The sequence below is a fragment of the Aspergillus uvarum genome (genome assembly GCF_003184745.1).
Source record: "Aspergillus uvarum CBS 121591 unplaced genomic scaffold BO82scaffold_63, whole genome shotgun sequence".
NCBI classification, from domain to species: domain Eukaryota; kingdom Fungi; phylum Ascomycota; class Eurotiomycetes; order Eurotiales; family Aspergillaceae; genus Aspergillus; species Aspergillus uvarum.
The window spans coordinates 42,250-69,597 of NW_020291360.1; the positions used below are offsets into that span (position 1 = coordinate 42,250).

The 27,348-nt window shown below is 53.0% G+C and overlaps 11 protein-coding genes across 11 annotated transcripts; 4 read left to right on the plus strand and 7 right to left on the minus strand.

Moving 5' to 3' along the window:
- Positions 1-125: 125 nt before the first annotated feature.
- BO82DRAFT_377710 (uncharacterized protein) lies at positions 126-1,388 on the minus strand (the record flags this gene model as incomplete). Its single annotated transcript, XM_025637592.1, has 5 exons — positions 126-298; positions 414-569; positions 746-805; positions 887-942; positions 1,081-1,388. The coding sequence occupies 5 exons, from the start codon at positions 1,386-1,388 to the stop codon at positions 126-128; spliced, it is 753 nt and encodes a 250-aa protein (XP_025487986.1).
- Positions 1,389-2,775: 1,387 nt separating this feature from the next.
- BO82DRAFT_292886 (cytoskeletal protein-binding protein SLA1) lies at positions 2,776-6,627 on the minus strand (the record flags this gene model as incomplete). Its single annotated transcript, XM_025631774.1, has 5 exons — positions 2,776-2,801; positions 2,865-4,727; positions 4,781-4,817; positions 4,880-6,229; positions 6,430-6,627. The coding sequence occupies 5 exons, from the start codon at positions 6,625-6,627 to the stop codon at positions 2,776-2,778; spliced, it is 3,474 nt and encodes a 1,157-aa protein (XP_025487987.1).
- A 660-nt stretch (positions 6,628-7,287) lies between these two features.
- On the minus strand, positions 7,288-9,595 carry BO82DRAFT_357909 (PRKCSH domain-containing protein). Its single transcript, XM_025636143.1, has 2 exons — positions 9,228-9,595; positions 7,288-9,147 (listed from the first exon to the last, which is right to left on the minus strand). The coding sequence occupies exons 1-2, from the start codon at positions 9,342-9,344 to the stop codon at positions 7,633-7,635; spliced, it is 1,632 nt and encodes a 543-aa protein (XP_025487988.1). The 5' UTR covers positions 9,345-9,595; the 3' UTR covers positions 7,288-7,632.
- A 246-nt stretch (positions 9,596-9,841) lies between these two features.
- On the plus strand, positions 9,842-11,411 carry BO82DRAFT_357910 (pirin family protein). The gene has a single exon (XM_025636144.1). The coding sequence runs from the start codon at positions 10,064-10,066 to the stop codon at positions 11,153-11,155; it is 1,092 nt and encodes a 363-aa protein (XP_025487989.1). The 5' UTR covers positions 9,842-10,063; the 3' UTR covers positions 11,156-11,411.
- pmt4 (dolichyl-phosphate-mannose-protein mannosyltransferase) lies at positions 11,262-14,273 on the minus strand. The gene is made up of 5 exons (XM_025630361.1): positions 14,178-14,273; positions 13,798-14,091; positions 12,083-13,727; positions 11,695-12,032; positions 11,262-11,379 (listed from the first exon to the last, which is right to left on the minus strand). Exons 2-5 carry the CDS (start codon positions 14,026-14,028, stop codon positions 11,368-11,370), a joined length of 2,226 nt encoding a protein of 741 aa, XP_025487990.1. The 5' UTR covers positions 14,029-14,091; positions 14,178-14,273; the 3' UTR covers positions 11,262-11,367.
- A 146-nt stretch (positions 14,274-14,419) lies between these two features.
- Positions 14,420-16,078, minus strand: BO82DRAFT_357912 (uncharacterized protein; the record flags this gene model as incomplete). Its single annotated transcript, XM_025636145.1, has 1 exon — positions 14,420-16,078. A coding segment is annotated over exon 1 (1,151 nt), but the record flags the coding sequence as incomplete, so codon positions are not given.
- A 1,725-nt stretch (positions 16,079-17,803) lies between these two features.
- On the plus strand, positions 17,804-20,051 carry BO82DRAFT_423098 (putative MFS transporter; the record flags this gene model as incomplete). The annotated part of the gene is made up of 5 exons (XM_025640230.1): positions 17,804-18,586; positions 18,637-18,852; positions 18,965-19,329; positions 19,401-19,497; positions 19,552-20,051. The coding sequence occupies 5 exons, from the start codon at positions 17,804-17,806 to the stop codon at positions 19,573-19,575; spliced, it is 1,485 nt and encodes a 494-aa protein (XP_025487992.1). The 3' UTR covers positions 19,576-20,051.
- Positions 19,510-21,494, minus strand: BO82DRAFT_172076 (uncharacterized protein). Its single transcript, XM_025630362.1, has 6 exons — positions 20,846-21,494; positions 20,759-20,795; positions 20,628-20,704; positions 20,180-20,565; positions 20,033-20,100; positions 19,510-19,972 (listed from the first exon to the last, which is right to left on the minus strand). The coding sequence occupies exons 1-6, from the start codon at positions 21,008-21,010 to the stop codon at positions 19,644-19,646; spliced, it is 1,062 nt and encodes a 353-aa protein (XP_025487993.1). The 5' UTR covers positions 21,011-21,494; the 3' UTR covers positions 19,510-19,643.
- A 182-nt stretch (positions 21,495-21,676) lies between these two features.
- BO82DRAFT_357916 (uncharacterized protein) lies at positions 21,677-22,783 on the plus strand. The gene is made up of 2 exons (XM_025636146.1): positions 21,677-22,475; positions 22,544-22,783. The coding sequence occupies exons 1-2, from the start codon at positions 21,979-21,981 to the stop codon at positions 22,680-22,682; spliced, it is 636 nt and encodes a 211-aa protein (XP_025487994.1). The 5' UTR covers positions 21,677-21,978; the 3' UTR covers positions 22,683-22,783.
- A 589-nt stretch (positions 22,784-23,372) lies between these two features.
- On the plus strand, positions 23,373-24,906 carry BO82DRAFT_318801 (putative short-chain dehydrogenase). The gene is made up of 4 exons (XM_025632654.1): positions 23,373-23,969; positions 24,089-24,275; positions 24,389-24,505; positions 24,560-24,906. Exons 1-4 carry the CDS (start codon positions 23,397-23,399, stop codon positions 24,700-24,702), a joined length of 1,020 nt encoding a protein of 339 aa, XP_025487995.1. The 5' UTR covers positions 23,373-23,396; the 3' UTR covers positions 24,703-24,906.
- On the minus strand, positions 24,749-27,332 carry BO82DRAFT_318803 (putative dynein intermediate chain). Its single transcript, XM_025632655.1, has 3 exons — positions 27,080-27,332; positions 26,212-27,003; positions 24,749-26,159 (listed from the first exon to the last, which is right to left on the minus strand). The coding sequence occupies exons 1-3, from the start codon at positions 27,212-27,214 to the stop codon at positions 25,035-25,037; spliced, it is 2,052 nt and encodes a 683-aa protein (XP_025487996.1). The 5' UTR covers positions 27,215-27,332; the 3' UTR covers positions 24,749-25,034.
- Between the last annotated feature and the right edge of the window lie 16 nt (positions 27,333-27,348).

The window sequence follows — 27,348 nt, forward strand, 5'->3', positions numbered from 1 at the left end:
CCAACTCTCCCCGCATTCACCACCATACAACTCCCTCTATCATCTCCCACCAACCCAAGACACATCCCGACTCACGATCACCCCGCCCTTCCTTTGCCGCACAGCACAACCCGAGAAAGGGACCCCTAGTGCTTGGGTGTAAAATCATCCACGGGGATGACCACCGCCGCCGCATGCCACGTGCTGCCCCCATCAGCGGTCGAGAATCCACGCGGACTGCTCGTCGCGCCGACCAGGGCCAACGTCTGCCCGAACTGCGGATCGGCCTCGCTGAGGACGATGGTGATGTTGTTCCAGCCTATCGTGCAGATTTGATCAGCTATCCGGGCAGAAAACTTCACGTGTGCGTTCCCCCCCTCCCCCTCCAAACGAACAAGATATAGGAAAGAGACAAGAGCAAGTGTGAAACGCACTGTAACTCGGCAACGAGCCACACGTGCCCGAGCCGGTGTAGCATTCGTCGGCGGAGTAGAGGTACAGCAGGGGGTTGGAGAGGGGTTCGGTCTGCTGGGAGACGCGGTGGCCGTCGACTCGGACGGATTGGTGGACTTGGCCGTTTTGGACGGTGACTGTTGTTGCTCGGCGAGCTCCGATTGTGGAGGTTGGTTGGTTAGTTAGATACTCAAGTCGGGCAGGAGGTGTGGGGTCTTTTTTTCTCTCGCGCTGACACAAAACCCAACCGTATAGATGGAAGGAATCGCAAGGAGTCTGAAGGGAGGGCAAAGGGGAAAAGGGACCAACTGACTCTCGAAATCCACCGGCGCATCCTTCGCCACGGGCACGTACGCCTGCGCAACTTGTCCGGCTAGCATGACGCAGGGGAATCAGCGTACACTGTCTTGATAGGTATGTAGCCGCAGACACGCGATACAAAAAAGGCACGCACCAGACGTATACGGACTCGCAGCCACGCACCACTCTTCCGCACCAGCCGAACAGCCCCTAAAGCACAGACAAACCACCCTCCATATCAGCGTCACCCCTTACTTACGATCCCAGCCCTAACGACACGGTAGATACAGGGGCCAGAATTCCCAGCAACACCGGACATAATACACAACGACCAAGAAAAAAACATACTGGGACTTCTGATCCGGCGACCAATTGAACAACGGCTGGTAGAGGCTGTTGCTCGCGTCGCCCTGCGTGGCCGACACCCCGATCCAGATGGAGGTCCAGACTTCGTCGCCGGGGTCTGTCACCGTCGTCCCTTGGGGGACTCCGGGCGCGGCGATCGAGTAGGTGGCTTTGATGATCTGGCCGTGGGCCGGGGGGCCCATGTAGAAGCCGGAGCCGAAGGTCCAGGAGTCGGGGCTGTACGTGGTGGTGTTGCGGGGGGCGAGCGCGAGGGCGAGGGCAGCGGTGGTGTATGGGTATGTGTGGCGCATGTTGCTTGGGTTCTCTTGTTGTTGTCGAGATGAAATTGATGGGATTCGGAACGGAATGGATTAGATTGGATTGCGCTGAAGCAAACAGATATAGAGTGAAAATCAGTCGCAAAGCACTAGAAATGAATGACAATGACACTTGACGAGAATGGAAATCCAGAGAATGAGAGTCGGTTTGTTGATCAACAGCCTTCTTGAAAACCGGATGGTGTATAAAGTTAAATGGGTTTGTTAGGGCAAGTCAAGCCGCTCAGCTGTAGTTGCCACGGAACGATATTCCGGGTGCACTATCAGAATTAAGCTCTGTTTTGATATGTCTTAAATCGAACCATGACTCCCAAAGTTGCGCCACGTTCTCGGATGGAATGTAGTTTTACAAAACTTGAAGTATATCTTCTATTTATGGGCTCACGTGGCTTCCCAACCAATGGTCGTGGCTCAATGCAAATAGCAGAGACAAGGTATCTCTGATGTATATACTATTCCTTATCGAAAGCTTCTTTTGGAACGTCTCTATGAACGAAAGCCAAGTGATGACCAGAACCAGAGATAATTATTTATATCTGCGGAAGCCGCACGGAAGACGGCAGATCGACCAGGTTGAGTTCAGCATTGCCACTGACTGAACGGAGGAATGCCGCCCACCGTACCCTACAACAGATCAACATCTTGAGTCGTTCGTAGATGAACAATCTTCCATATTCTGTCTGACCACAACTATATGTACCGTACATGAATGGCAGAGATGGTAGCGTGGCAAGGGGGAAACCAGAGCAGGGTGCCCATAGGAGGGAGCCACGAATCAGACTTTCGCGAAAGACAGCAAACCACATTGGCGAAGATAAGATCAAGTCAAAGGTAAAGGAAAATCGGATAGGGAACGCAACACCTCCAATCAGACAAGCAGAGACACAGACCATAAGACAGGGCCAAATAGCACGATCATGAAAACAAGTGAGAGAAGAGGATAGGAAATCAGAATCATATATAGAGAAAGGCGGTTGGTTGGTCGAGCGATCAGCCCCCATCTCTTGAGCGGGCAACTACTGTCCATACATTAAACAGAAGTGTCCTCCAAAAGACAAGTGACTGGCATCGAGCGTCCAAAATTACATAGAGTCTGGCACCAAGGTGCGAGACTAGAATTCTAAGAAAGCGGCGTGAGGGAGGCGAGAGTCGAAACATCGCTTCGGAACTCATTGCATATATCTGACGGACCCAGCCACGTCCCATACGCGTGATAGCGCGAGGAGTCGCAGAAAAGAGGGAATTAGATAAAAAGCGGCATCGTCTATGCGCGGTGTGCATGCCATTCCCGCCAGCAAGAAAGAGCAGCGTGGTTGTATAGGAATGCCGCCGAGAGGAAAAGTGTATATACATATCCGGATCAGAACCCGAACGGATTGGTAGGTGCTAAGAAGTGGTGTACTAGTCAGAGATCTGCAAGTTGGGATCAGTGTTGAAGGTTGAACTTACTAGCTTGCGCAAGGTTGGCTCGGAGGCCTGTCGGCTGTGGGGCTAGCTTCTTGGGGGCGTCATGCTTCACACCGAATCGGATGGGAGGAGCGGGGCCAGTCTTCTGGGGCTGCAGTGGGGTAGCAGTCGGCTGGTGAGGGATAGGTGGCAATGGCGGAGCTGGTCCACTGTATGGCATACTGCTGACTCCGTTCATGCCAGTCGGTTGAGGCTGCAAAGGCGGAGGCAGGACCGAATTGATGCCTGTCTGCATTGGTTGCTGCGGCTGTGGCTGGAAACCTCCAAACCCGGTCGGTTGCGGTGCCAAGCCAGGATAGCCAGTCTGCTGCTGCTGCTGTTGCTGGATTCCAAATTGAGATTGCGGCTGGAACCCGGTTGGCTGCGGCATCAACCCGTTCTGGAATTGAGCTTGCGGCATGAATCCGGTCGGTTGAGGCTGCTGCAGGGATGGCTGGAAACGTTGTTGATTCAGTTCAGCCAAGCTTTGACCCGGCGGGGCAATCTGCGGGCCCGACTGAGGAATCCCAGTCAGCTGAGGCTGCAGTGCAGGGGGTCCAAAGGAGCTGGGCTGCTGAGGGAAATTTTGAGGGGCTGAGAGAGGTCGTTGAGGCGGGGGAGGAAGCAACGAATTGCCACCCAGTGGAGTTTGTGGCGCTTGCGGGCGCTGTCTCGCCGCCGATTGGAATCCGGTTACCTGAGGACTGAAGGCTTGAGTGGCCTGTGGCTGTCCGAGCTGTGCGAAGAAACCAGGTGAAGCACCCGTCGCCTGCGGCTGTAGTTGGGGTATAGGCACAGCAGTGGGCTGAGGTTGAATGGTAGGCTGTGGCTGAATCGTATGCTGGGGTTGGATGGTGGGTTGAGGTTGAATAGCCGGTGGCGCTGCAGGCGGCGACTGAGGCGCGGGCGCGGGGGTGGGTTGAAGGGGAGCCTGGAGCAGGGAGAGCTCTGCCATTGCGCCGGTGAGCGGTTGTGCGGCTGGAGGTTGGCTCGTAGTTGGTGTAGAGGCGGCCGGAGGGGGGCTTGACGTAGTCGCCGGCGCAGCGGGAGCAGCAGTGGTGGGTGCCTGTTTGGGTTGCTTGACTTCCCAGGCATCGTCGTCGAAGCCCTTTTGCACTGGTGGTTCCGGCGCGGTTGCAGAGGCAGGCGGAGTGTCACTGCGCTCTGCAAGCTTCGAAGCATCCTTCTGCTCGAAGGCCTTGGGGTCAACTACATCGCTTGCTGGCGCATTCGGTGCAGGTCTGCCCTTCCGAGTGTTATTGCGCAGCATCCCCCCAGGACCAGAGAACAGACCACCGGCCCCTTCCTCGTCGATGACTTCCTCGCCTCCAAAGCTGACGTTACGCAGTTTAGACTTGGCACCCGTTCGGCCAAACATGTTATCCAAGTAGCGCATTACCCGCAGGATATCGCCCTCCTTCAATCCGAGGGTGCGCAAGACTTCGGGGGTGATGTCCGGAAGGATCCCCTCATCCATGGAGTCTTTAATGAAGTTCTGTGAATACCGTTCACATTGGTGAGGGCCAACACCGGCTTTCAGGAAGAAGTCGAACCAGTCGTAGTCGGACTGCTGGAAAGAAGCACCATTCTGCTTGCCATCAGACGAGCTTCGAGGCTTTTCGGGCTCGATGCGTTGAGAACGGCGCTTTATGTCAGACAATGGCTTGTCTTCGTCCAGAGAGGCTCCAGTCAGCTTTTCGACGTATTCCAGGTCTTCCACCGACATCTTCATGATGGGCACGGCGATTTTGATTCCATTCTGCTTGTGCAAGTGAATTTTACCGTCCATCAATCCGATGAACTGGGCCTCAACGGTGAAAGTCTTCGTGCGGTCGGTCCATTGTCTAACCTTCGTAGGATCGGGTTCTATGAAACTTAGTCAATCTTCGACACATTGGTACAGACCAGCCAGAACTTACTCGACTTGTGGCTCGATTTGCTGTCACGTTTCTGGCGCTAGAGCATTATTAGCATCTTGTCGTTCTCTAAAATGGTGTCATGACGTGCACGAAACATACCTCTGGACTTCGCGGATCCACCATCGAGTCGGTTTTCGACTTCCGGGACGCCTCCTTCGTGAGACGTGCTTCCTCCATGCGATTCTTCTCCACTGTCGACAAGCCTGGCTCCGCACCCCCAGGCGGCGGGGCGGTGACGGTACCTGTAATCTCGATGTAACTGCTCGGAACCACACCCTCCTTGCCGTTCTTGAGACGGCGTACCATCCACCACTCTTCCGACTTGCTGTCATCGAGAACAATGACATCGTCGCCCACTGCCACCGTCACCTCATCATCGCCCTGCGCCATAAAGTCATACAAGATCTGGCCCTTCTTCTGACCTCCGCTGGTGCCGGCGGCAATGACCTCCCGGAGTCCTTCGGCGCGGTATGCACCCGAGATCTCTCCAAGGGCGGAAACAATCTCACGAGCTGTATCTTTCGCTCCCGCATGGAAATCAATACTCTTGCTGGGGCGAATAAGATCAACGAAGACGTGCTTGCCCTCAATAGAGTAGTGGGTCAGCTTGTCCGCCGTCCATTCCTGCACGGCACCATCGTCTTCTCGCGAGATGAAGATAGTTCCCGTTGCAACATTGATACCCAAAGTCGTGGGCATCTTTTTTCGCTTGCCCATGACCTCGACCATCTCGTTGATAGTATAAATGTGGTAGCCCGACGGGGAACGTGGAGTAGGATGGCCCACTCTGTTGTAGGGAGGAGATTCCTTCACGTGGCCCTCGCTCTCATTACTTCGGAGTGATACATGTCGGGGCTGGATGGGCTCGCGGGGCGACTCTACGCGCACGGGCGACGAGATGAACTCTGATGGGGGACGCTGCGGAAGAGCGGGGGGCGGCGGCGAGGGTTCCCTTCGATAGTCCTCCTCAGGTTCATATGTCGGACGCGCCGGCTGAGGTGGCGGAGGCATAGTGCGGGGTGGTTCGGACTCGACGGGGGAGGCGTGTTGCTGGTGGAGAATATTGGCAATGGCAGCAGCAGCAGGGTTTTGCACGGTGTCGATTGGCGAAGGGGCGCGGGCCTCGTTCACTTCATCCGCGGCCACGACCGGTCGCTGCGGAAGCGTGGGAGGCGCGGGTTCGGGTTCATGTTCATATTCCGGTTCGGGTTCATACTCAGCCGGTACATGCGATGGGGCCGAAGGTGCAGCAGCGTGGCCTGCGTCGTCGTCCACGATCTCGATATAGTTTGCGGGGGCGAAGCCAAAATCCCCATTGACACCCACTAGCGTCCAGTCGGGATCGGAGGTGTCATACACAATCAAGTCTGCATCTTCGGAGAAAGAGACCTCTTCGTCTGTCTGGCGCGTATAGTCGTAGACTGCCTTGGCTTTGTGCGTAGGTTGAGCCTGTGAGTCGGGAATGAGAGCGTCAGTATCGAACAGTGTGTTGTCGCGCCTTCCACCGCACCCGCTCTACCCCTGAAGGCGAGAACACCCGGATAGCGGGAATCGTTCGCATAGCCGATGAGAGAACACCCAAGTTGGTCAGGTTCGGGATTGGCGGAATCATCGGCATGGGACCATCGAGCCAGGGGATCAGAGCTTACCTCCTCGACGTAGTTGTTCGGAACGAGACCTTCGGGCTCATCCTCATCGTCGCGATCGGCCTTCTTCTTGGCCTTCCACCAGCTGTCCTCCTCACTTTTTTCTAGAATACAAAGCAGATCGCCTTCGCGAAGCTCTAATTCTCCTGCCCCTTGGGGTTCATAGTCGTAGATCACCGTGTAGACGCCGAGGAAACCCATGGTGGTTGTCGTTAGGATTGGAAGGTTGAATGGAGCCGGGGAGGGGGGCTGGGAGGGGGGGGGGAGGAGGAGGAGGGGGGGGGGATTGGGGAGTGTGCTGCGGCCGCAGCGGGCAGCGTTAGATGGGAAGTAAGATAGAGAAATGAAAGGTGGAAGAATGAGGAAAGGTTAGAAGGGGAGGAAGGGGAGGAAGAGGCGGAGGAGAAAGCTAAAGGTAGAATTAGAGGGGTTAGATTTGAGGTGGTGGTGGTGATGGTGGTGACTGTGGAGGTCAAGTTACCGGAGGGTGCAGTCGGACAGTTGGTGGTGGTGGTGGTGAACAGGTACGTAACTGGTCCGAGTGGAGGGATCCAGGCTAATCTTGGTACTGAATTAGTTGTTGCGAACTTGCAATACTCCCCATAACTCCTGGGCCTGAGGCCCAAACAGGAACCGGTCACGTTTCTCAACCCACGTTTGACAACCTTAAAACAGACCGGATTAAGGGTAACAGAATTCCAATAGAACGTAAAAATAAATAGCTAGAAAACAAAAATCCAGTACATTGCATATAGCATGCACATCTCATCACTGAATAAGCCCTCAAGAGGAAATTGACCGTGCCATAGCAGCGCTACAAGCCCAATGATGCCATGGTCGTCAACCCCTGACTGCCGCCCAGCCGGTTTGGGCATTCGTCCAGAAGAATTCTTTCCATGACGTCTCCACATTTTATTGACTTCCTTTATGATTGGGCTCCTTTCAGGCTTGCCTCGGCTTAAGATAATCCGTACATCGCATCGGAAGCGTCGTTGCCGTGCAGATAAATGTATGCTTCGTTCGGTGCTATCAACTATGCAAGAGGCTATGGATATAGGGCTAGAACTGTACAACCAGCATTGGTTAACACGCAGGTGCTGCTGGGAGGCGAAAACATAACGAACAAGAAAACAATGGTCAGAAAAGGTCTGTCTCAGTCAACAGTCTTTGACTGTTGAGACCGAAACCACAAATTGGAACGGAGAATCACAACTCGTCTTTGAAGACCTCTTCGCTCCCCGTTTCCGAGGCATCTGACTCCGACGATGGTTGTTTCTCTGGCTCGTCCGACTCTTCGGATGGTTCTTCTGCAGCACCCTCTGCTGTTGCTGCCTTCGAGTCTGCACCCTCATTGCCTGGCTTGTCGAGCTTATACTGATCATCGCTGGGGCCAAACGAGGTCACGTGTACCGAAGGCCCTTGATCATCTTCCACTTGCGCCTTCTCGGGCTCCTCTAGAAGCACATTTAAGTGACGCTCGCCGTTGACTGTGATCAATTCTAGCTTCCAGTCCTTACCTTCCGCCATCTCATCCACGCCTTTCTTCAGATCCTCCAGCTTGTCCGGGTCGATGTCGTACTTCAGCAGCTCCTCGCGAGTTCTTTGGTACACTTGTCCATTCTCACGTTTGGCCACGATATCCACCTTTTCTTCGCCCGCCGACGCAACTCGCCCTTTCTCGATCTTCTTGCCTTCCGAACCGACTAATCTCTGCGCCCCCACTTCAATGTCACCCACAATGGGGAAGGGCTCCTGCGTCAGCCCGGCATCCTCAGCGTGCTCCTGGGCGATGAGGGCCTCCCGTAATGATTTCCAGTCGGATACCTGATCCGGCGTGAGGATTTGCCGACACTCAATCTCGTGGATCTCTTCCTGTTGGGGTGGAAGGAACACAGCATCGTTGCACAGCCGGGGCGTGTAGATGATCATCAAGTACGAGCAAGTAGCTGTTTCCTTGATCCAGCCGATACGGTCTGTCGACTGGGGATGACAGTGAAACTGGACCTCAATCTTGCGACGTCGTCCCGTCAGGTCACATCGCGTGCCACCATCTAGACGCTGGACGAGATACCGAGATCCGCCTTTAGTCTGAAGTTCCGCAACATCAGTGGTACTAGCGGTCGCCCTCTTGTGGGTGGATTCCCCCGCATGTGCAAAGTCGTCCTCTTCCTCGGCACCTTCCTCACCGCCCAGTGGGAATCGACCCAGCACAAACGACTGCGTCGTGGGATCCTCCATGGGTGGGTAATTGGGCACCCCGCTACCCGATGGGAGAGCGTGGAATTGCTTGACCTTCTCCTTGTAGCAGAACGAGTAGGACCACCACCCGGAGATATAGTACATGCACTTTCCTTCCATCTCGCGCAGTAGCTCCAGACCGCGGTCCGTGGCCCGCGCCAGCTCCTTTTGCTCGTCAGCTTCGGCCGTGTCGTTCCCCGTCCCATTGGCCCGCTCGTCAAGCTGCACCTGCGGTATGTGGCAAAGGTATCGCTGGTCCCCAAGAATCATCTCTTCTAGGGCGTAATCTCCAGTGTCGAGGCTGTGGGGAGATTCATCCTGTTGGTCAGAGTCATGGTTGTTCAATCCGAGGTAGACCTGCGAGCGTTTCTGCCCCGAGATTCCTTCTTGTGAATTCTCGAATGAGGACTGACTGCTGTGGTCTTCAAGAAGCTCCCGAGCCTGGGGTTCTAGAATGTATTCGTCGGGGAAAAGGACTTGGAACTATAGCGTAGATATGGCCAATTCAATTAGTAGGCAAGTTCGGGAGTTCAGGGCCGAGAGAGGAGCGTCAGGAAGCGCACCTGAGGGAAGGCTAGGAGGTCATCGTGGACACTGAACGACTTTTTGCTAGCCCCTACAGTTGAGCTGGCACCTGCCAGAACCAGTAGTAAAGTGAGAATGCGACTCTGGCGGGCCATCTTGGGTTTGATGGAGCTCTAGGGAAATGACTTTGGTAGTTGGCCCGAGTCTCGGAGCGTCGCATGCGACGATCTGGCCTTATTGGGGAGGATGGAGATTGAGGCTTCGGATTGCGGCGATGGGCGTAAAAAGCAACAAGCGGATAAGTTCGTTCACATAATACAGTACATCAGCGTTGACTATTGGCAGGAAGCCGACACTGATGATAGTAGCGCTGTTAACAGCATTGCCATAGCATCATCGCTTGTGCCCGGCCAGTTGGAAGATGGAGCCCCGAAGGCGGGCGACGGGGTGTCTTATCTTATCAGCACGTGCCTATTGACCTACTGACACAGTACTGTATCTACAGTAACAGATGCAAATTGTGGCTACCCCTGAGTAATGCCTGAGTCACCCGCCAAGCGCGGACAGCGTTGCTGACGGCAATCTTTGTAATTCGCAGCCTGTCCATGGTTTGCTGCTTGTCAATGCTTTGCGATCCCCATCTCCAGCCAATCCTCGTATCGGTGGATCAGTCCAGCCAATTTCCTTTTCCTTTTTCCCCCCTAAACCCCGTGCGCAGGACCGCATGGCGTTGCTTACTCGACCCATTATAAGAATTGACTAACAGAATATATGTCAGGTTCAAATAAACAGCTTTGGCTTCTAGGAAGATTCTATACTGTTCGCAACTGTACCGACCAAACTCTTATATAAAGCCCATCGCAACACCCCCCACATGAAGCTCCTACTTTCTTTTTGCATCGGCATCATTGCTATACTATACACTGCTAGTTACCACTACACCTTCAATTTTCGAGACTTGATACCCTCTACCATATTGGCTGACCACTTTTCCGCCAACTTCACCACCACCACCACCATCATCACCCCCACCCTTATAATCCCACCCACCGACAAAATGACCCTCCCCCGCAGCATCCGCCAAGTCTTCCTAGCGATCGAGCAAGCCGAGGGCGCGGGCGCGCGCGTGCGCCGGTCCATCGGCACGCCGAAGCTGCGGCACCTCAGCCCGTTCCTGATGCTGGACCACTTCACGATCGGGACGGGGGCGGGGTTCCCGGACCACCCGCACCGGGGCCAGGAGACGATCACGTACCTGCTGTCGGGCGGGGTGGACCACGAGGACTTCGCGGGGAACCGGGGCACGATCGGGCCGGGGGACCTGCAGTTCATGACGGCGGGCAAGGGAATCATGCACGCGGAGATGCCGCACGAGAACCCGGACGGCGCGCCCAACGTCGGCATGCAGCTGTGGGTCGACCTCCCCAAGGACCTCAAGTACTGCGAGCCGCGCTACCGCGACCTGCGCAGCGCCGAGATCCCCCGCGCCACCGCGGACGACGGGCGCGTCACCGTGAAAGTCATCTCCGGCCAGTCGCACGGCGTCGACTCCGTGCGCGACCTCGCCTACACCCCCGTCTGGCTGCTGGATATCTCCGTCAAGCCCGGCGGCCGCGTGCGCCAGGCTCTGCCCCTCGGCTGGAACGCCTTCGCCTACACGCTGCAGGGCGCCACCGTCTTTGGCTCCGGTGATCAGACCCGCAACGTCAAGGAGTTTCACAATGTCGTGTTCGAGCAGCAGGGCGAGTTCGTCGAGGCCTCTGTGCCGGATAATGCCGAGGAGGAGGGCCGGTTCTTACTCGTCGCCGGCCAGCCCCTCGATCAGAAGGTCGTCCAGTACGGTCCCTTCGTCGTGACGAGTGAGGAGGAGGTCTACCAGGCCATGATGGATTTCCGGACCGCGACGAATGGGTTCGAGAAGTCGCGCGGCTGGGAGAGTGAGATTGGGAAGAGAATGGCTTTTTAAAGAGTGGTATCCATTTGATGTGCTGTACATACTTGATAGCAACTTGGCGTTGGGGGTGTTTCGGTAGCATTAGGGTTTGATCTCATTGAGCTTCTTTCTATGACTTTGTGTTTTTGGTGTCGTCTGGTCTGAATCCTGGTTTCATGGTAATGTAGTATCACAACGTAATATTTCAGATATAGATTTTGGTACAGAGGAGTGACTGAGATAAATCAAGAATATAGATGGGAAAGGCGGCTGGCAGGCACGGACACAATGAATATTGTGTCAGCTCATCGTCAGGCGCACTATATGAACCCCGCTCATTCGAAACTACTTCGAACACCTCATACATCTCATCAACCATGACTGCCTACTATGAGCATGCAGTCTCCATTCTGTTGCTCTGTGCCGTGCCAACTGCAGGCGCGTCATCAACTATTCTATTTAGCAAAGTGCAAGTCATATGCCAGCCACTTGCGGGCCAAGATACCCGGCACATCCAGACCAGGGGTACCGTAAGTCAGCGGGGCGTAGAACACGAAGCCGAAGATAGTGGCGGCCAGAATCACCAGAGTTGCAGCCCATCCCGCAATCAGAGACTTCCGTCCGAGACGCTCCGAAGCCGTCACAAAGTGGGTGATCCGAACGGTTGCCTTAGACTTGCCGGTCGAGTCATCCTCTAGAGGCACAGACTTCACAATGGAGATGGGCTCCAAGTTGAAGATGAACTCAATCAGAGCACCGGCAACGAGGGCGGAAGCAAGGTGAGCAGGAAGATAGTGGTGCAAGAAACGCTGACGACCCATCAGCCAGAAAGGGAAATAATGAGCCGCCCAGCAGAGGAAAAGGAAGCCAGTGCTGTTATACAAGCGCGAACGCGCACCCACGCCCCAGACTGCGAATCGTTAGTACTGAGCATGTATATGATAAGGCAAGATAACTCACTCTCCTCTACGGCATCGACACCACGTCGGAGAGACAATTGGTCGGCACCGATAACACCCGCGAAGACAGCCAAGAGACTGCTTGCGATCCACCAGCCGATCGGGTTACCCAAAAAGTAGATTTGCTCCCGGGTATCGTTCTTAGTCCAGAAGCTGACACCACGAAGAAGGAAGGGCCACTGGAAAGGCTCGCTGGCGTAAGGGTGGCTGGAAGTCAGAGCGTTGTTGTGGTGGAACATAGCGCGCTGCAGCTCAATATACTTGCGGAAGAAAGACAGATGTTTGACCTGGCGCTCTTCCTTCGAGAGGCGTGGACTGCCCTCTTCTAGAGACTCAATGGATTCGATGAACCAGAGGTTGCTAGTCTGAAGAATGTTCTTGTTGCCATTGATTTCGGCCTGCTTGAAAGCCCATTCCGGCAGAGGAGTCGTGTGCGTCCACATGGCCACCCGAGTGGGCACGTGGACCAGCTTGAAGTGACTCGAAAGAGTTCGGAACTCCTGCTGGGGCTTCGCATTCTCGATCTTGATCTCGAAGAGTGTATCATTGTGGCGCTCGCCGTTAGCGAGTTCTTGGGAGACGGTAGTGAACTCCTGGTTGGTCGGATAGTAAGGCGACGCCACATCGTGGGTGAGCAACATTGTGTCTGTGCCCAAATGACGGAGCTGGACAACATCGCCATTCCGTACAGGGTGTCCAGTGGTGTCAGTGACATCGAAGGGGACGGTGGGGATGATCTGCCAGTGGTTGTTGGTGTCGTTGTAAGGGTAACCAGTGACCTGCTGGCCCTGGCTGGAAATACGTCCATCATCATAGCGAAGCGGGTATGTCTCCAGGTGGCTGTGCAAGAAAACCTTGGTGTCCTTGTGTTTGATAGTGATACTGTCATAGTATTGAATGCCGATGGAGTCCGCAGTCAGGGCATTGTCGCTGAGAGTTTCCTGGAATTCCGGGGTCATGAAGTCGTCGCCAGGACCGGAGCGGTTCAGAATGGTGAAGTGAACCTGGAACCAGAACAAATAGAAAAAGAATGGAACGACGACTAGTCCAAAAGCGCGTGCAGCGAAGTGCTGGCTCCAGCGGAACATGCTGAGAGAACCGCCAGGTCGGCGGATGTCCAACAAATTCCACAGGTCGACCAAGACCGCAGATCCGATGGTGACGAAAGTGAAGACGCCAACGTACTTGGTGGAGATAACGCAGCTTAGAGACACACCGGTCAAGAGAAGCCATTTCCACCACTTGCGGCCGAACGGCTGATGACGCAGCTTGTAGAAGCGGACATAGCACAAGACACTCAAGGCCATGGCCAAAACCAGACTGGCATCCAGGAGGATCAGGCGATCCTCTCCAATGTGTGCATTGTCAAACAAGACGAGACCTGCCGACAAGACACAGGCTGGTAGCGAATAACCGGACTCCCACATGATGAGAAACACCACGGGCACGGTTAGAGCACCGAGGGTAGCCGGCATAGCACGAAGGGCAACATAGGGGACCTTGTGGTCGATGTACGAATCGCCGATGTTGTCGAACAAAAAGTGGCCATCATAGCCGATCAGCCATCCCACAAAAGCAAAAAGAAGCTTGCCGAATGGGGGGTGAACATCGAAGAAGTACGTGCGCTGGAGGTAATACGAGGCGAACTGAATAACGACAGGTGTTCGGTTAGCAGTGGCCCACAAACTCAATTCCCTGCAAAACAGCTCGACTTACCTTTCCAAAATGCACCTCATCGAAGACAACTTCGTTGGGATACGAGATCTTGTAGAATCGGGTGATGAAAGCCAGGACAGTCAGAACGGCAATGGCCAGCCAATAGCTCCATTCTGACTGGGGACGAGGCGCTTTGGTAGACGAAAAAGGAGACGGGAAATTGTCCGCAGGCACGGGGGTACTCTCCTTCTTGCCACCCCTCTTGCGAAGAGAGGGCGAAGGGGAAGACATAATTAAAGGAAGATGTGGTAGCTAGTAGGAAAGAAACGAATGAATGAGAGACGGCTCTATATACTGGATTAGAGGGAACCAAAACAACAGATCAGATTAGCCACGTTTGAACAAGCAGAAGGGCAAGTCATCCCAGTGGACGTACTTACAAGGGAGAAAGAGAAAGATCAAGAAGAGAGCATATTCGAATTGGCTCACAATCTCGTAATATACCAGGTCGCTTCAGCCGCAGCAGTAGAGGGGAGGGGGGCCGGTTAAGTCGACTGATGGGGGCGGATTGCGTGTCTTTCCCAATGACCGCGCGGAACGGAAGAACCTGAAGCACAGATCCGAAACACTCCCTACACGTAAGCCTTATGGCGTCAGGGTGAGATCGACCGTAGATATTTAAGGTTATTTGATTTGTGCTAATTTATTATAAACCAGTAGCAAGAATAGCGAAATAAAATCAATATGGCAATATAGCCAACAAAGCACATGTACCCCTGGGATATCCAATGCATATGCGAACAAGAATTGCGCCCTTCACGCTTAAGCATGACCAAATGCGGTAGGTATGTATGTACAATTTCAGGATTAGATGGACACAAAGAAAAAAGATCAAAATGATGGGTAGAGAAGATCATTCACTCATCGTCTGATACATCGAGCAGCTCCAATTCAGTCTTGACAAGAGTCTGGAAGTCACTCCGAGAGAGACCAGTCGCCTTTGCCAGTCGGAACAAACTCTTGATGTTGGAGCCAATATGTTGCTTTACCCCGACTTCATAGGCAGACTGGTTCTCCGCTTCCTGCTCTAGCTTGGCCACTGGATCGGAGCTGCCAGATGAAATGGATGAAGGGCGAGGATGATTCAACGACATGGCGTAGCCTCCATTTATCACCCCACCTGCTGAGTGTTCGGTCGCGTGCGCAGACGTGTCAGGATTCGAGCCACTGGCTTGCCGTTGCAAGAGACGAGCCAACATGTCGCCATTGAGCGAAGATGGTCCGATTTCGGGCTGCTCTTCCTCGGGATCATGGTTATCCATGGCTGGCTGCACATCGTCATACTGAGAATAATAGTCTGCGTCAGACTGTTGCAAAGATGAAACGGCGTTGGGAGCCGGGGTTTTCACCGCGGGGGTCCGTCCGGGAGTCGCGTCGTATTGGGCCCAGTAGTCATCGTCATCATCCTCTTCCTCTTGTGTATCTTTGCCATTGCTCTGTGTTGCTGCTGTGGTTGCTTGTCCATTATTTCCCGTTGCTGCTACCTTATTTGCCGTCTCCTGTTCCCTCTGATAGGCGTTTGCCTCCCCAATCGAAATCGACCAGACTCCGTCCTCCCCAACACTGCTATCCTGTGGCAAGACTTCCGCTACCCGCCACGCAGCTCCTCCGCCTTCTTCGTCGTCCGGACACCAGACGTATATGACCTTTAGGCTATACTCAGGTAGCTGAATTTGTGACTTTAAAGTCTCCTCATCCAGTCTCTTGTATCGAATTGGAATGTCCTCTGGGAGGTCAATCTCTCCGGAAACGGGGTGGGGCTCAAAGCTAGCACCATCCACCAGGGATTGCAAACGCTCAGCCGATGCAGAATCCCAGCAAAGCAACCGAAGCCATGAATCGTTGGGCGAAGCGGAGACGGTAGTAAAGATCTTCACACGCTGGCGAATAATAGGAGACAGGAGTGGTAGCAGCGCAGGAGGGGGTTGTGACGAGACGAAAGCCGTGGGTAGACAGGCGAGCAATGGCGGAAGCAGCATGCGAGGTTCAAGAGAAGGGATTAGCTCGACCATGGTGATCAGTTTTGGGGGGGGGTCTAGAGGAAAAATGGCGAAATGAGTGATATGTAGTCACAGACTGAGCTGCGAGCTGCGGCGGCGTACTGCGTAAAATCGCAGTTGGGTTGGAGAGTGCGGGGGGCGGGAAAGAAATGGTATCTGTAACCGATAAGGGGAAAGGAAAGGAAAGAAGGGGAAGAGGAAGTGGAAGAGGACGAGGATGTTAAGGAAGAAGAGCCATGATTATTATGAGGGCGAGAGAACAGAAGAAGTGGAGGAGGGAGGGTGGGTGGGTGAGTGGGGGGAGGGGAGCCAAGTGACGGTCGATCAGACTGACCGAAGACGCGAACAGATAGATACGATCCCAGAGTCAGAAAGAAGGCTTGGTAACTGAATGATAGGAGTCGAAAGGTACAATACATAGCGTACGGAGTACAGTAGTTTTCAACTAACCCGCTTAACTCCCTTTCGTCCGGTGCGGTAACGTGGGTCCCCGCTGCAATCGGCGCGGGGAAAGCAGCAGCAGATGGAGCTCCGGCGAGCCATTGAGGAGCGGAGAAATGGAAAACATTGAGATCCAGAGTCGGTTCTCGGAGTTAGAATTGACGGCTAGTTACTCCGTTAATTCATCATCCACAATGCCGTGCGATAAGAAGGGGTGGGGATCAAGGAGGTGGTCAAGCTACAGGTAGAGCCCCAAGTACTTAGTAGCTGAAAGGCAATTGCATTCGTCCCTGATGTTGAGAGCGAGCTGGACTAACACTCCTTCATTGTGCCAAATTCTTAGTTATGCTGAAGAAGCCCATTCATCATTGCTGCTTCAGGAAGGCCCCTCCTCCTGCTGCAGCGTAGACTCGGACCTACGGCCTAGATGAGTATAACCATAATTGCGTCGATATTGAGAGTGCTTGAGTGTAAAGAAAGGCCTTCAGACAGCTATATGAACAGGCGTACGAAACAGGCCATTGAGCGGGTGTTTGAACAGGCCTGCGGCTACTATGAGTAAGAAAGTGCTTAAGAATGGTGTTAAGTACGGAGTACATCACGGGCCCTGATGGGCCCGCCAAGTCCCCTTCGACAACGCCTTGGGTCAGGGGGTTCACCCGCTAGGCAGGCCCTTATGTATCTCCCTCGGGGTCCTTCCGAAGGACAACACTCGTCGACCACTTGGTTCACTTTCGGAAAGCCCCGCACTTCTGGGAACGGCTGCTTTTATGTACTACACGACGCGGTTCCTAACTGAATATGAAACCCTTCAATAAGTATAAGTTTCTATATAGAAATATACGACTAGAAATATGGATCTTTGGAGAAATTAAGAATATAGCCAAAGCCTTATTAAGCACCTCGACAAGGAAGTATACAAATAAGTCTATAAACAAGACTTTACCAAGCATCTTTCAGAGTGGTGAATGAACAGGTAAGGTACCATGTAAGATTTTATGAAACACTCATCTAATCCAGTCAAATGGTTTATCTTCTTAGGGACTCTATAGTAAAGAATAACAATTTGACAAATTAATAAGTTGTCTCGGAGTACGGAGACATAACAATCTAGAAGTGCGTGGCGATCCGGAAGTGCGTGGCCCTCTCGATTCCGCCATCCAATTTCAAAGCCTCAACAAATCAATTGACAGCTTAAGCTTAGGTTATGTTCCTCTACCCAGAACAATCGCACGAGAAGCCCAGCTGAACCAGTGTGATCCCCTGGGTCTCGCCCGAAATGTATGAGTCAGCGAAGCAGGGATTCCATGAGCTAAGGATTAGGACCTGGGCAGTGGTTGATTGCTAAGATATGCAAGAATTAGGAATTGGACGAGCTATCGAAAATCTTCAGCAATAGATAAGCGGGTTCATTGCCACCGTATTCCATTAGTTTCTTCCGATGCTTCCCCCCGCTTTTTGGACAATGTCGCTGCAATCAATCGTCCGTCAGCCATTGCAATTGCTCTCGAACCCAAGAATACCAATTCTTATCGCTGCGTGCTCAACCAGGCGCCAATTGAATTATGGCCTCGAAAAGCGCCGATGGCGCTGTGGTCGAAAGGCAGGTTGGCACGGTGTCACCGCTAGATAAGAAGCCGACCCCGCAAACCGCATTCTACCTGACTGAACAGGACCCTGAAGAGTTGAAACTGCTGGAGAAGCAAGTTCGATGGAAGACAGACTTACGTCTTTGTAGCATTGCCGGCATTCTGTGCAGTCTCAACTTACTCGACTCGGGTATTCTCTCGTCTGCATCGGTGACTAGTATGCCCAGCGACTTAGATCTGCATGGAAACCGCTACTCCGTCTCAATTTTCATATTCACAGTTGCGAGCATCGTCTGCCAATTGCCGTCTACTCTCGCAGTTCGTTGGGTTGGTCCCAGAGTCTGGTTCGCCGCGATCACTTTCATATTCGGCCTAATCACGTTATGTACCGCCTTTATTCATACTTGGCGGCAGATGATTGCGCTGCGAGTGTTGCTAGGAATAGCCATGTCAGGGATCTACCCTGGCTTGACTTATCTCATTAGCACTTGGTACCCACGACGGGAACAGCAGGTCCGGTTCGCGGTTCTCCAGTCGGGGGAGGTGATCGGGCTTGCGACAGGGTATATCGTGAACTATGGCCTGAACCTGCTGGATGGGAAAGCAGGCATGCAAGGCTGGCGCTGGATGTACCTTGTTCAGGGCTTGATCAGTTGCGTCATTGGGATTCTCACATATTGGTGGATGGTGGACTTCCCGGAGAACGCTCACCGTAGCTTTCACTTCCTGAGCGAAGCAGAGGCACGTGTGGCTGCACAGGTGAGAAGCAACAGCAACACGAGCAGTAATAGCAGTAACTGACAGAGCAGCATCAGCGGATTCGAGCTGACCGTGATGATATAATGCCTGATGCTTTCTCGTGGAGCAAAGCTTTGGCCCCTTTCGCCGATTTGAAGCTGTATGGCTTTGCCTGCATGTACTTCTTATTGAATCTTGTCTCAACGGCGCTGAACTACTTTTTGCCTATCATTCTCGAATCAGGCATGGGCTTCTCAGGCAATGACTCTATCCTTCTCTCAACACCGGTACGCTGTTCTTGTCCTTTATTTCGGAGTTGGTCAGATAGGGGTTACCCACGGATCGTGTTTCCAAGGTTGTAGTTCGCGTCGTCCTAACTTTGGACATTTACCTTGGCAGCCCTACTATTGGTCCGTACTTCCAGTCCTTTTCACGTCGTTTGTGGGCGATTCTTATCGCATCCGGGGTCCGCTCATCACGTTCAACGCCCTCTGCCTGATAGCCGGATTTCTTATGTTTGGTCTACCGTCCTCAACGCAGGTTACTGTTCGGTATATTGGGACCTTTCTCGCTACCGGGGCATATGTCTCCAACTGGGCGGCTCTGAACGCATTCATGGCCAACAACGTCGTGGGACAGTGGAATCGCGCCTCCACTGCAGCCGCCGTATCGGCGTTTAATGGCCTGGGTGGTGTGGCGGGCAGTTATATTGTGCGACAGCAGGAAGCACCACGCTATCAAACCGCGGTATGGGTATCTATTGGGTATGTCGGGTTCAATCAACCCTTTGACCGGAACCGTAAACACTGACAACATCTCTTTCCTGTGCCATCAGCTCCCATGTCCTCATGATTGTTCTCGTGGGTGTCTTCACACTATCTTTCTACTCGCTGAACAGACAGCTGAAGAAAGGAAAAGTTCTCCAGAACATGGTACGTCTGCCTGGTGCGATTGACGCGAAATTTCACTAACTCAATCGATATCAGGCTGGATTCCAATATACATATTAGCATATAGATTTTGGATCAATCGAAATAGAGCATAGGTTTCATATCGAGCTGGTCCAAGAGAGTGTATATCAAACCTCACTCGGAATGGACCCCAATGCAAATCTATCCGAAGGCCGACTTGAATCCCCAGGAGATAGCCTGGTTTGACTTTCCAGGGTGGACAGGCTCTGGCCGTGGTCGCGAGCGCTGCCCCCTTTACGGGAAGATCCGTCCTCGCTTTCAACCATGGCACGTCTGCTCGTGACCTTCTCAGAAGCACGAGTTCCGACTGACTTTTTGCTAAAAAGTTTCCGGGGTAGGAACCGGACTATTAAAGGCCAAGTTGGGGGCAGGCAGGCGGCTATGATGATAAGGGCTCCTTCGAGAATAGTCCAGATCCCAAGATCGGTCGATGTCCCTACACAAACGCAGTCGAGTCAGTATGGAAGGTTGGATTAGACCTCTGTGGTGGACATACATGTAGGATCAACTGTCGCTCTTTCTTCGAAGAAGTTTGTCATGCGCAAAATACTGGCTACCGTTCCCCTATTGCACGGTCAATCAACGAAGCATACATAGGGCATACTGTACAAATGATATGCGATGATGCGGGAATTACGCTTACAATCCTCCCAGAAGGAAGACTCCCGTCAATGCCAGCTTGTGACCACAAGAGGTATGGAGTTTCCAAACATAGGGCAGTGGTAAAATCAACAAGAGGACATCCGTCAAGATGTTCGGTGGCGAGACGTATCGGTAGAAGGCTTGTTGGTTGAAACATGAGCCGCCTTCGATACCTGCAGTCTTGTTCCAGGTGTAATCGATTGGCCAACATTGAAATATAGCTGCGAGCAAAACCCCAATGCCGTGTCCGAGTACGATTGCACCAACGATATAGGCGGCGACTTTGAAGTTTCGCGTGCTAAAGATGCGAACATAAAATACCAGAATGGAAATCTTGACTGGCGTTATGACGAAAGGGAAATCTATGATCTCATTGGCGTATAGACCCTATGCGTCTCAATTGATCGGTCAGTCACCCATATCGGGCCTCGAAACTTTCTGGTCAGTACCTTCTCTAGAGCAACCAACTTCTCTGGAGTCTGTTCGACATAACGAATGGGGTATCCGACACCTGCGACTTCGACCACTATGTTGAGGGTCAGCTGTTACCTAATGGGTGATAACCGAGGCCGTCACTTACAAACCACGTACAGAGCCGACTGTCCCAGGCTAGCAATCTAGAGGGCTTATAAGCAATTAAGACATGGACTGATGCTAGCTGCCCTACCAAGGCGATGACAATCAGAAAATCATCAAGCGCGTATGCGATTCTCTGATTGTGTCGGGTATAGAAGCGAGCAATCACCACAACAATCTGCAGGATTGCCATAGCAATGGCTACGCCCAGCAGAGATCCCCCATTGTAGGGAACATAAGGCGAACGCTGAGACATAATTCCACTGCTATGTCGCCTACTCACCACTAGGCCTGCATCGGCGAGAAGGAAAGGATGTGCATGTAGCGTCAAGGGAAAGAGAGGAGCAGCCCAGCAGCGGGCTTTGTGGCGTGTGTTTTAAGCCATTGAACAGCAACGCAACGGCATCCTTCGGTGCGATCTGGTAGGAAAGGTGGTGATAGACATGTTGTCTTCAGAAAGTCGCAAGAACCATTACATAATTTCGAGATCAGACCAGCGGACTGTCGAGCCATGGGTAGGCCTCATCAAAAGTATGGTTTGCTGCCGTCAGTCTCCAATTCCTGGTCAATCGTCGCGGTAAAGACTACTTAGGTAGTCAAGGCCGAGTGCAGCACCTACTTGAATAGACTAATTCGTCTTCCTCCAAGATTGTCATTTCACAGTCGCCTCGGCTCTCGGGATGGCTTCGCCTAAAAAAATAGCAATGCATACCGGATGTGTCTTCGACCTACAAGAGCTGCGAATACTGCCCGTAGGTGATATGAATTAAGGTTCGCGGGTCGGGATCATCTACCTGTCTTGGCTTTCGTGGTTTACTACCTACAGTCACGGTACTGCCGACTTTTACTCCTTCTGGCACTTGCTAGAAGTCACTGGGCAACTACCTACTTACTTACTAGTACCTTCATCCGACGCCGGCCTCTCCGGTTACTTATGCTGTTGTTGGCTACCTAGTACCCATCCTTATTAAAGTTTCATGTGATTCCGCAGTCGCTGGTGAACAATCTCAATGCCCTCATTTGTCGATGACAGATTGTTGGCTGCTTACATTACACAAGGTGGCAGTGAAGCATCATGGAAGCAGTTACGGAATGGCTGGTTCCAGGCCTCGATAATTCTAAATCTAAGGCTGATTCACGTCATATGACGATTGATTCGAGTATGCTGCGCAAAAATGATCCTCTCTGCCTATTCTCCCCTCTCAGCATTGGCATGGACTAATCATGCTCTGCCAGTTTTTGAAGATTGCTGTTTGCGGTTACAATCTGAGAATGATCCGGCTTGGACTGGGGAGACAGGTTGAAACAGTATCTCCAGCAGACCTGGTCTCTTTCCTGAAGCTGTTATGGGCTGTATACTTTCTCGGATTTGGAGGGACCGCGACAGCACGAGCGTTAGCTCTGTTCTTCTACGCAAGGGCTCTGAGCCAAGGTCCCTCTCGCTTCCGATATGCGCTCTGGGTAGTGCATGGGTTGAATATCGCATGGTCGATCAGTACTATCCTCATGATCTATCTCACATGTTCTCGGATCGAGAAAAACTGGATAACAGATCCGCTGGGCACCTGCACAGATACAAAGAGCTTGTGGTTGGGCTTTGGAACGCCGGTTTCCATTATCGATGTCCTCGTCCTACTCTTGCCCTTGCCCGTGCTCTGGAAGCTGCACTTGAGGCTCATGCGGAAGCTTCTTCTAGCCGGAGTATTCACTTGTGGATACGTGTAAGCAGAGCCCCGGTGAGTTAGCTTGGCCACTTACTTACTTCTTAGTGTGGTTGCGGTTTCCATAGGGCGTCTAATCGCAATTGTTCAAGTCAGTCCGCACTTATGATCATTGATGACTTGATATCGGCCTGTCGATCCTCTCCGAGCAGGCATGGGCACCTTGCCATTTCGGGACAAGCGCATGTGCTCCATGCTCCACCATGAGACGTCATTCAAGGTTGTTGATTAGCGATAGTACTAGAAACTTGTCGCTTCGGGGCAATAATATAGTTGAATTATCACTCGCGCAGCTTACGTGAGCCAATGGGAATCCCTTTCAAACTTAAGCATAAGGAGGTGAAAGTATTCGTGAAGTGGTCCAACTCTAGCGACCAAGCTGTATGAGGTGTACATACAGTACACCTTTTCATAGTCAGCGCAACGGCGTATCGTGACACTGTATAGGTAGCTACAAGAAAATCATATGCACTATGCACTCAAAAGCAGACAGAGGTTAAATAAACTTCGCAAAGATCGGATGCAAAGAGCTACACAATAGCAAGAAGGATCTGCGAGTCACAATGTCATAGCTAGCAGGAGAAAATGAATTGCTGGCAAGGTACAGCACAAGTCGTCGTATCTTGTTCGCATCCTTTTCACCTGACCTTATCAGTAGCTCACCCCTTTCCTTGATTTGAACTTGCTCTAACGATCCTCAGCGAGACTGCCTACAGTAGCGCGCTGCTAAACGTACGATACTATGCAGGGCTTTCCCCGGACATAGGAAAACAGCCTGTTAACGCCGCAATTACCCATAACAATCCTCATCCATCAACATAAATAGCCTCATTTCTAGCAACCATGCACAGCCCGAGCTTTTTCTGAATCTAGCCTAACCATCACTTGCCACCCCATCCCCACCAGACAGCAAAAACCAACATGCCACCGCCATACACCACTCAGACCACCACCGCCAACCTCCTGGCCGACTACGCCCCCCTCATCCAAGGCAAAGTCATCCTCACAACAGGGGTCTCCCCCAACTCCCTCGGCGGCTTCTTCGTGCAGTCCCTCGTCCAAGCCGAACCATCCTGCCTCATCCTTGCCGCCCGTAATGCCGACCAGCTCGCCCAAACCGCCGCGGCGCTCCAAGCCAGCACCAGCACCAGCACCAGCACCAGCACCAACCACCCAACCACGCAGATCCGCACCCTACAGATCGACCTATCCTCCCTCGAGAGCGTCCGCGCCGCCGCAGCCGAGATCAACGGGTGGGACGACCTCCCCGTCATCGATGTCGTGGTCAACAACGCGGGCATCATGGCCGTGCCGGACTATCGCCGCTCGCCCGAGGGCTTCGAGGCCCACTGGGCGACCAACCACCTCGGCCCGTTCCTGTTCACCAACCTGCTCATGCCGAAGATCGTGGCCGCGTCGAGCCCCCGCGTGGTCGTCGTGAGTAGTGATGGCCATCGCTTGAATCCGGTGCGGTTCGACGATTTCAATTTCGATGTAAGCCGTCGCCTCACCCCCTGTGACTGTGTTTTGATTCATTGGTTGGGGCAAACAAGTGAAACCAGACGTGGGAGAGAATAACAAGCAAGCTGACACAAAGCCGGGGAGGGACATAGGAAGGGAAAAGCTATGATCGCTGGCGTGCCTACGGGCAAAGCAAAACAGCCAACATGTTGTTTGCCCTCTCGCTGGCGCAGAAGCTGGGATTGAAGCATAATCTGCAGGCGTTCAGTTTGCATCCCGGGGTCATCTTTACCAATCTGGACAGGGATGTGGATTGGAGTGTTGGGATGAAAGAGCTTCGTACGTTGTTGCAGACTCAATTATTTTCTCCCCCCTCTCTCTCTGTCTCATCTTTCGTTTCATTGTGGATGTGAAGAAAGGTTCATCTCGGCTAATGGGTGCCTTTCGTACAGAGGCTGTGGACCGGTCACTTGGTAACCGGGAAGGTTGGAGGGACGAATTTGACGCGAAGAATCTCGAGAGGGGCGCGGCGACTCATGTCTATGCGGCCTTTGATCCGAGTTTGAAGGGTAGGCAATTCGATTCTCTGTCCCGTGTCCACCTGATTGCTGACGGAATGCCAGCTGTCAATGGGGCGTACCTGATTGATTGCCATGTGGCTGACCCCTTGGTGGATACGGTCAAACCATGGGCCACCAGCAGCTTCGAGGCTGAGCGGCTGTGGAGACTGAGTGAGAAGCTGGTGGGCCAAGAATTCCCTTATTGAGGAAGGACTATGAATGCATTCGACCTAAGAGTGATCGGATTGAGAAGTGCAATCGCTACCTGTTGTACATTCTAGAAAGATGCTTCTCTGTTCGCCTGCCCTAAACATGCATAGATACATCAACAACAAGCTGCCCGTGGGGTATATGAGAAAGTGAATCAAGGCGCCGCTCGAAATTTGGTACATATCGGTATGAAGAAGATGAAAAATAACGAGATGAAATGCTGAGTGCAAGGGATGACCTGGTGAAAAAGCATGGCGAGACAATCGAAGCGCTGCTGACCCATGCTTCACTAAGCACAGAGGTCATCAGGACCAAAAGCCAAGACACATCAATTCATGCGGTCTTTCTGCTCCCATTGTCCAACGAGCTTCTTCATTCCTGTCCATTCCTCTGCGCGCACATCTTCCGGAGTACCGCTAAGGCCCTTGCCGACTTCGAAAACCGTCACCACGCCGTCGAGACCACCGGTGGCAATGCGTCTACCCTCTCGCTCCTCCCAAGCCACCTTGTTGAGACTCCTCGTAAGAATGCCTCCGCGGCCTCTAGATGGCGTCGTCTTCACCGCCGGGACCTCTGTGTCCGTGTAGAGATCCCAAACCTCGAGGTTGCCAGCACCATCGACGAGAGAAAAGACTCCAGGGCGGTGAGGAGACCATTTGGCATCGTACACCACATCTTCGCGATTGATCTCTAGGATCGGAGAAACGACTTGCGTCGTGGCTATGGCCGACGTAGCCGGGGCGGTCGTGGCTGGGGGCCGCACACGCCAAAGTTTCACGCTCCAGTCCAAGCTCGAGCTGAGCAATAGATCACCCAGGTCGACCGGGCCGCGTGCCGGATGGAACGCAGTGGACATGATTGGCGCAGCATGGCCACGATACGCCAGACGATGGTCGGTACCAGCCTTAGCCCCCGCTCGATCATAACGGTGGCACGGGTAGATTCCTCCTTCTTCGGTGCCAACAATGAAGAACGTCGGGTCGGATTGGGGGAATGACATGGTTGTGGGTGCAAGATCTTCAGTTTTAGATGGAGGAGGTGTGGACAGCTCCAGATACTCTTGAGGCTGAGAGAGCATATCAACAGTCCATCCACAGACAACACCATCCGTAGATGCTGTGAGGATGTTGTGGGCATTCTGGGTGCCGATTATTGAGATGCTGTAAACAGGGTGGGTATGTCCGGAGCCGGTCAGGGGCGTCTTCTGAACCGGTGCGCCTCCGCCTGCTCGCGACGAACGGGTGTCCCACAGCAGAACCTGGCCCGAATATGATCCACCAACAATCAGGTTGGGATGGAAGGGGGAGAATTTCGCGGCCAAAATGTCGGAGGTTGAATGGAAGACATACTCTGGGCGGGAGTGCAGGTGTTGGTTCCAAATCTGGACGAGGCCGTCGGGCTCATGGGGCGCAGAGGGGTTCTTGGTATACGCGGCCAGGACGAGCTCCGGGAACTGTAGAATTCATCAGTATTACGATTGGCCGGCATCAGTGCGCGTAACAGACCTTTGGAGAGAAGCTCAAATCGCTGATCATACGTTTCTTGCTCCATCGTTCATCCCAGAATTGGCAGACCTCTCGGATGCCTCGTCTCTTCTTGCCATGCTCGTCATCATCATCCAGCTCGCCATCAACACCTCCAAGCTCGTAATCTGCCAGAACATCATATTCTTCATCCAATGCCCGCTCAATCACTTTTGCCGATCGTTCCACAAAGTCTAAGAAGTCGTCCGACGAAGTAACAGCTTTAAGTTCATCTTCATCCAGTGTGCGCAGCGGGTACCGCAGTTTTGCCATCTCAGACCCACTCTCATTCTCGGAGTTCCGTTGCGCTGTCTGCAGTTCCTCCTCAATTTCTCTGCGAAGCTTCTTCAGAATTTCGTCGTCAAGCTCACTAACTTTCTTGCCGGAGCGTTTCGTGTCACCTTCATCATCGGAGTCGAGAGATATCCCATCAGGTCCTTTTAGATCATCGGTTTGTACTGCTTTGCTGTAGGTGACAATTTCGGGTTTAGGCTCAGGGGCAGGCTGTGGTTCGGTAGCGGCGACAAAGAGCTCGGTTCCGACGGTCTGGACTGCGATTGAATGGGAAACGGTTCGCGCAGGAGGGCTGAAAGCTTCGGCGTTATCTCCGCTCAACTGGCTGGCGCTGAGGACGGAGTTTGGTCGGCTGCCTTTGCGCGAGAGGCCATCGGCACCGTGGCCGATCGAAGCTGATCCGGGGCGGTCGACAAGACGGGAGATGAAGTCGTCGAGCTCAGCTCTGCTGTCCGCACGACTCGGGACTGGCGATACGACCTAGGTAAACAATAGAGCTAAGTCCTCCAGCTCGAGTTGAAGAAAGAATTCGCAGTTTAGCATAGGGGCCTCTTACCTCAGAGGCGTCACCGCTGTTAGCGCGAACCTGGGAGAATTCCCTCTGGCGCAATTCCCTCTGGCGCTTGAGTTCGGCGAGTTTGGCTTTCTTAGCAAGGATTTCAGCCTTGCGCTGTTGTACTGACGAGGACATAACGTGAGGTGAATATGCACCTAGTAGATCAGAACGGAGGGTATCCGTTCAGACCACGTTTTGGTACAGAATAAGGTGGGTTGGTCGTGTTGTTCGTTTATGTACTTCGGGACTGTTGGGGTGAGTGTTCAGTA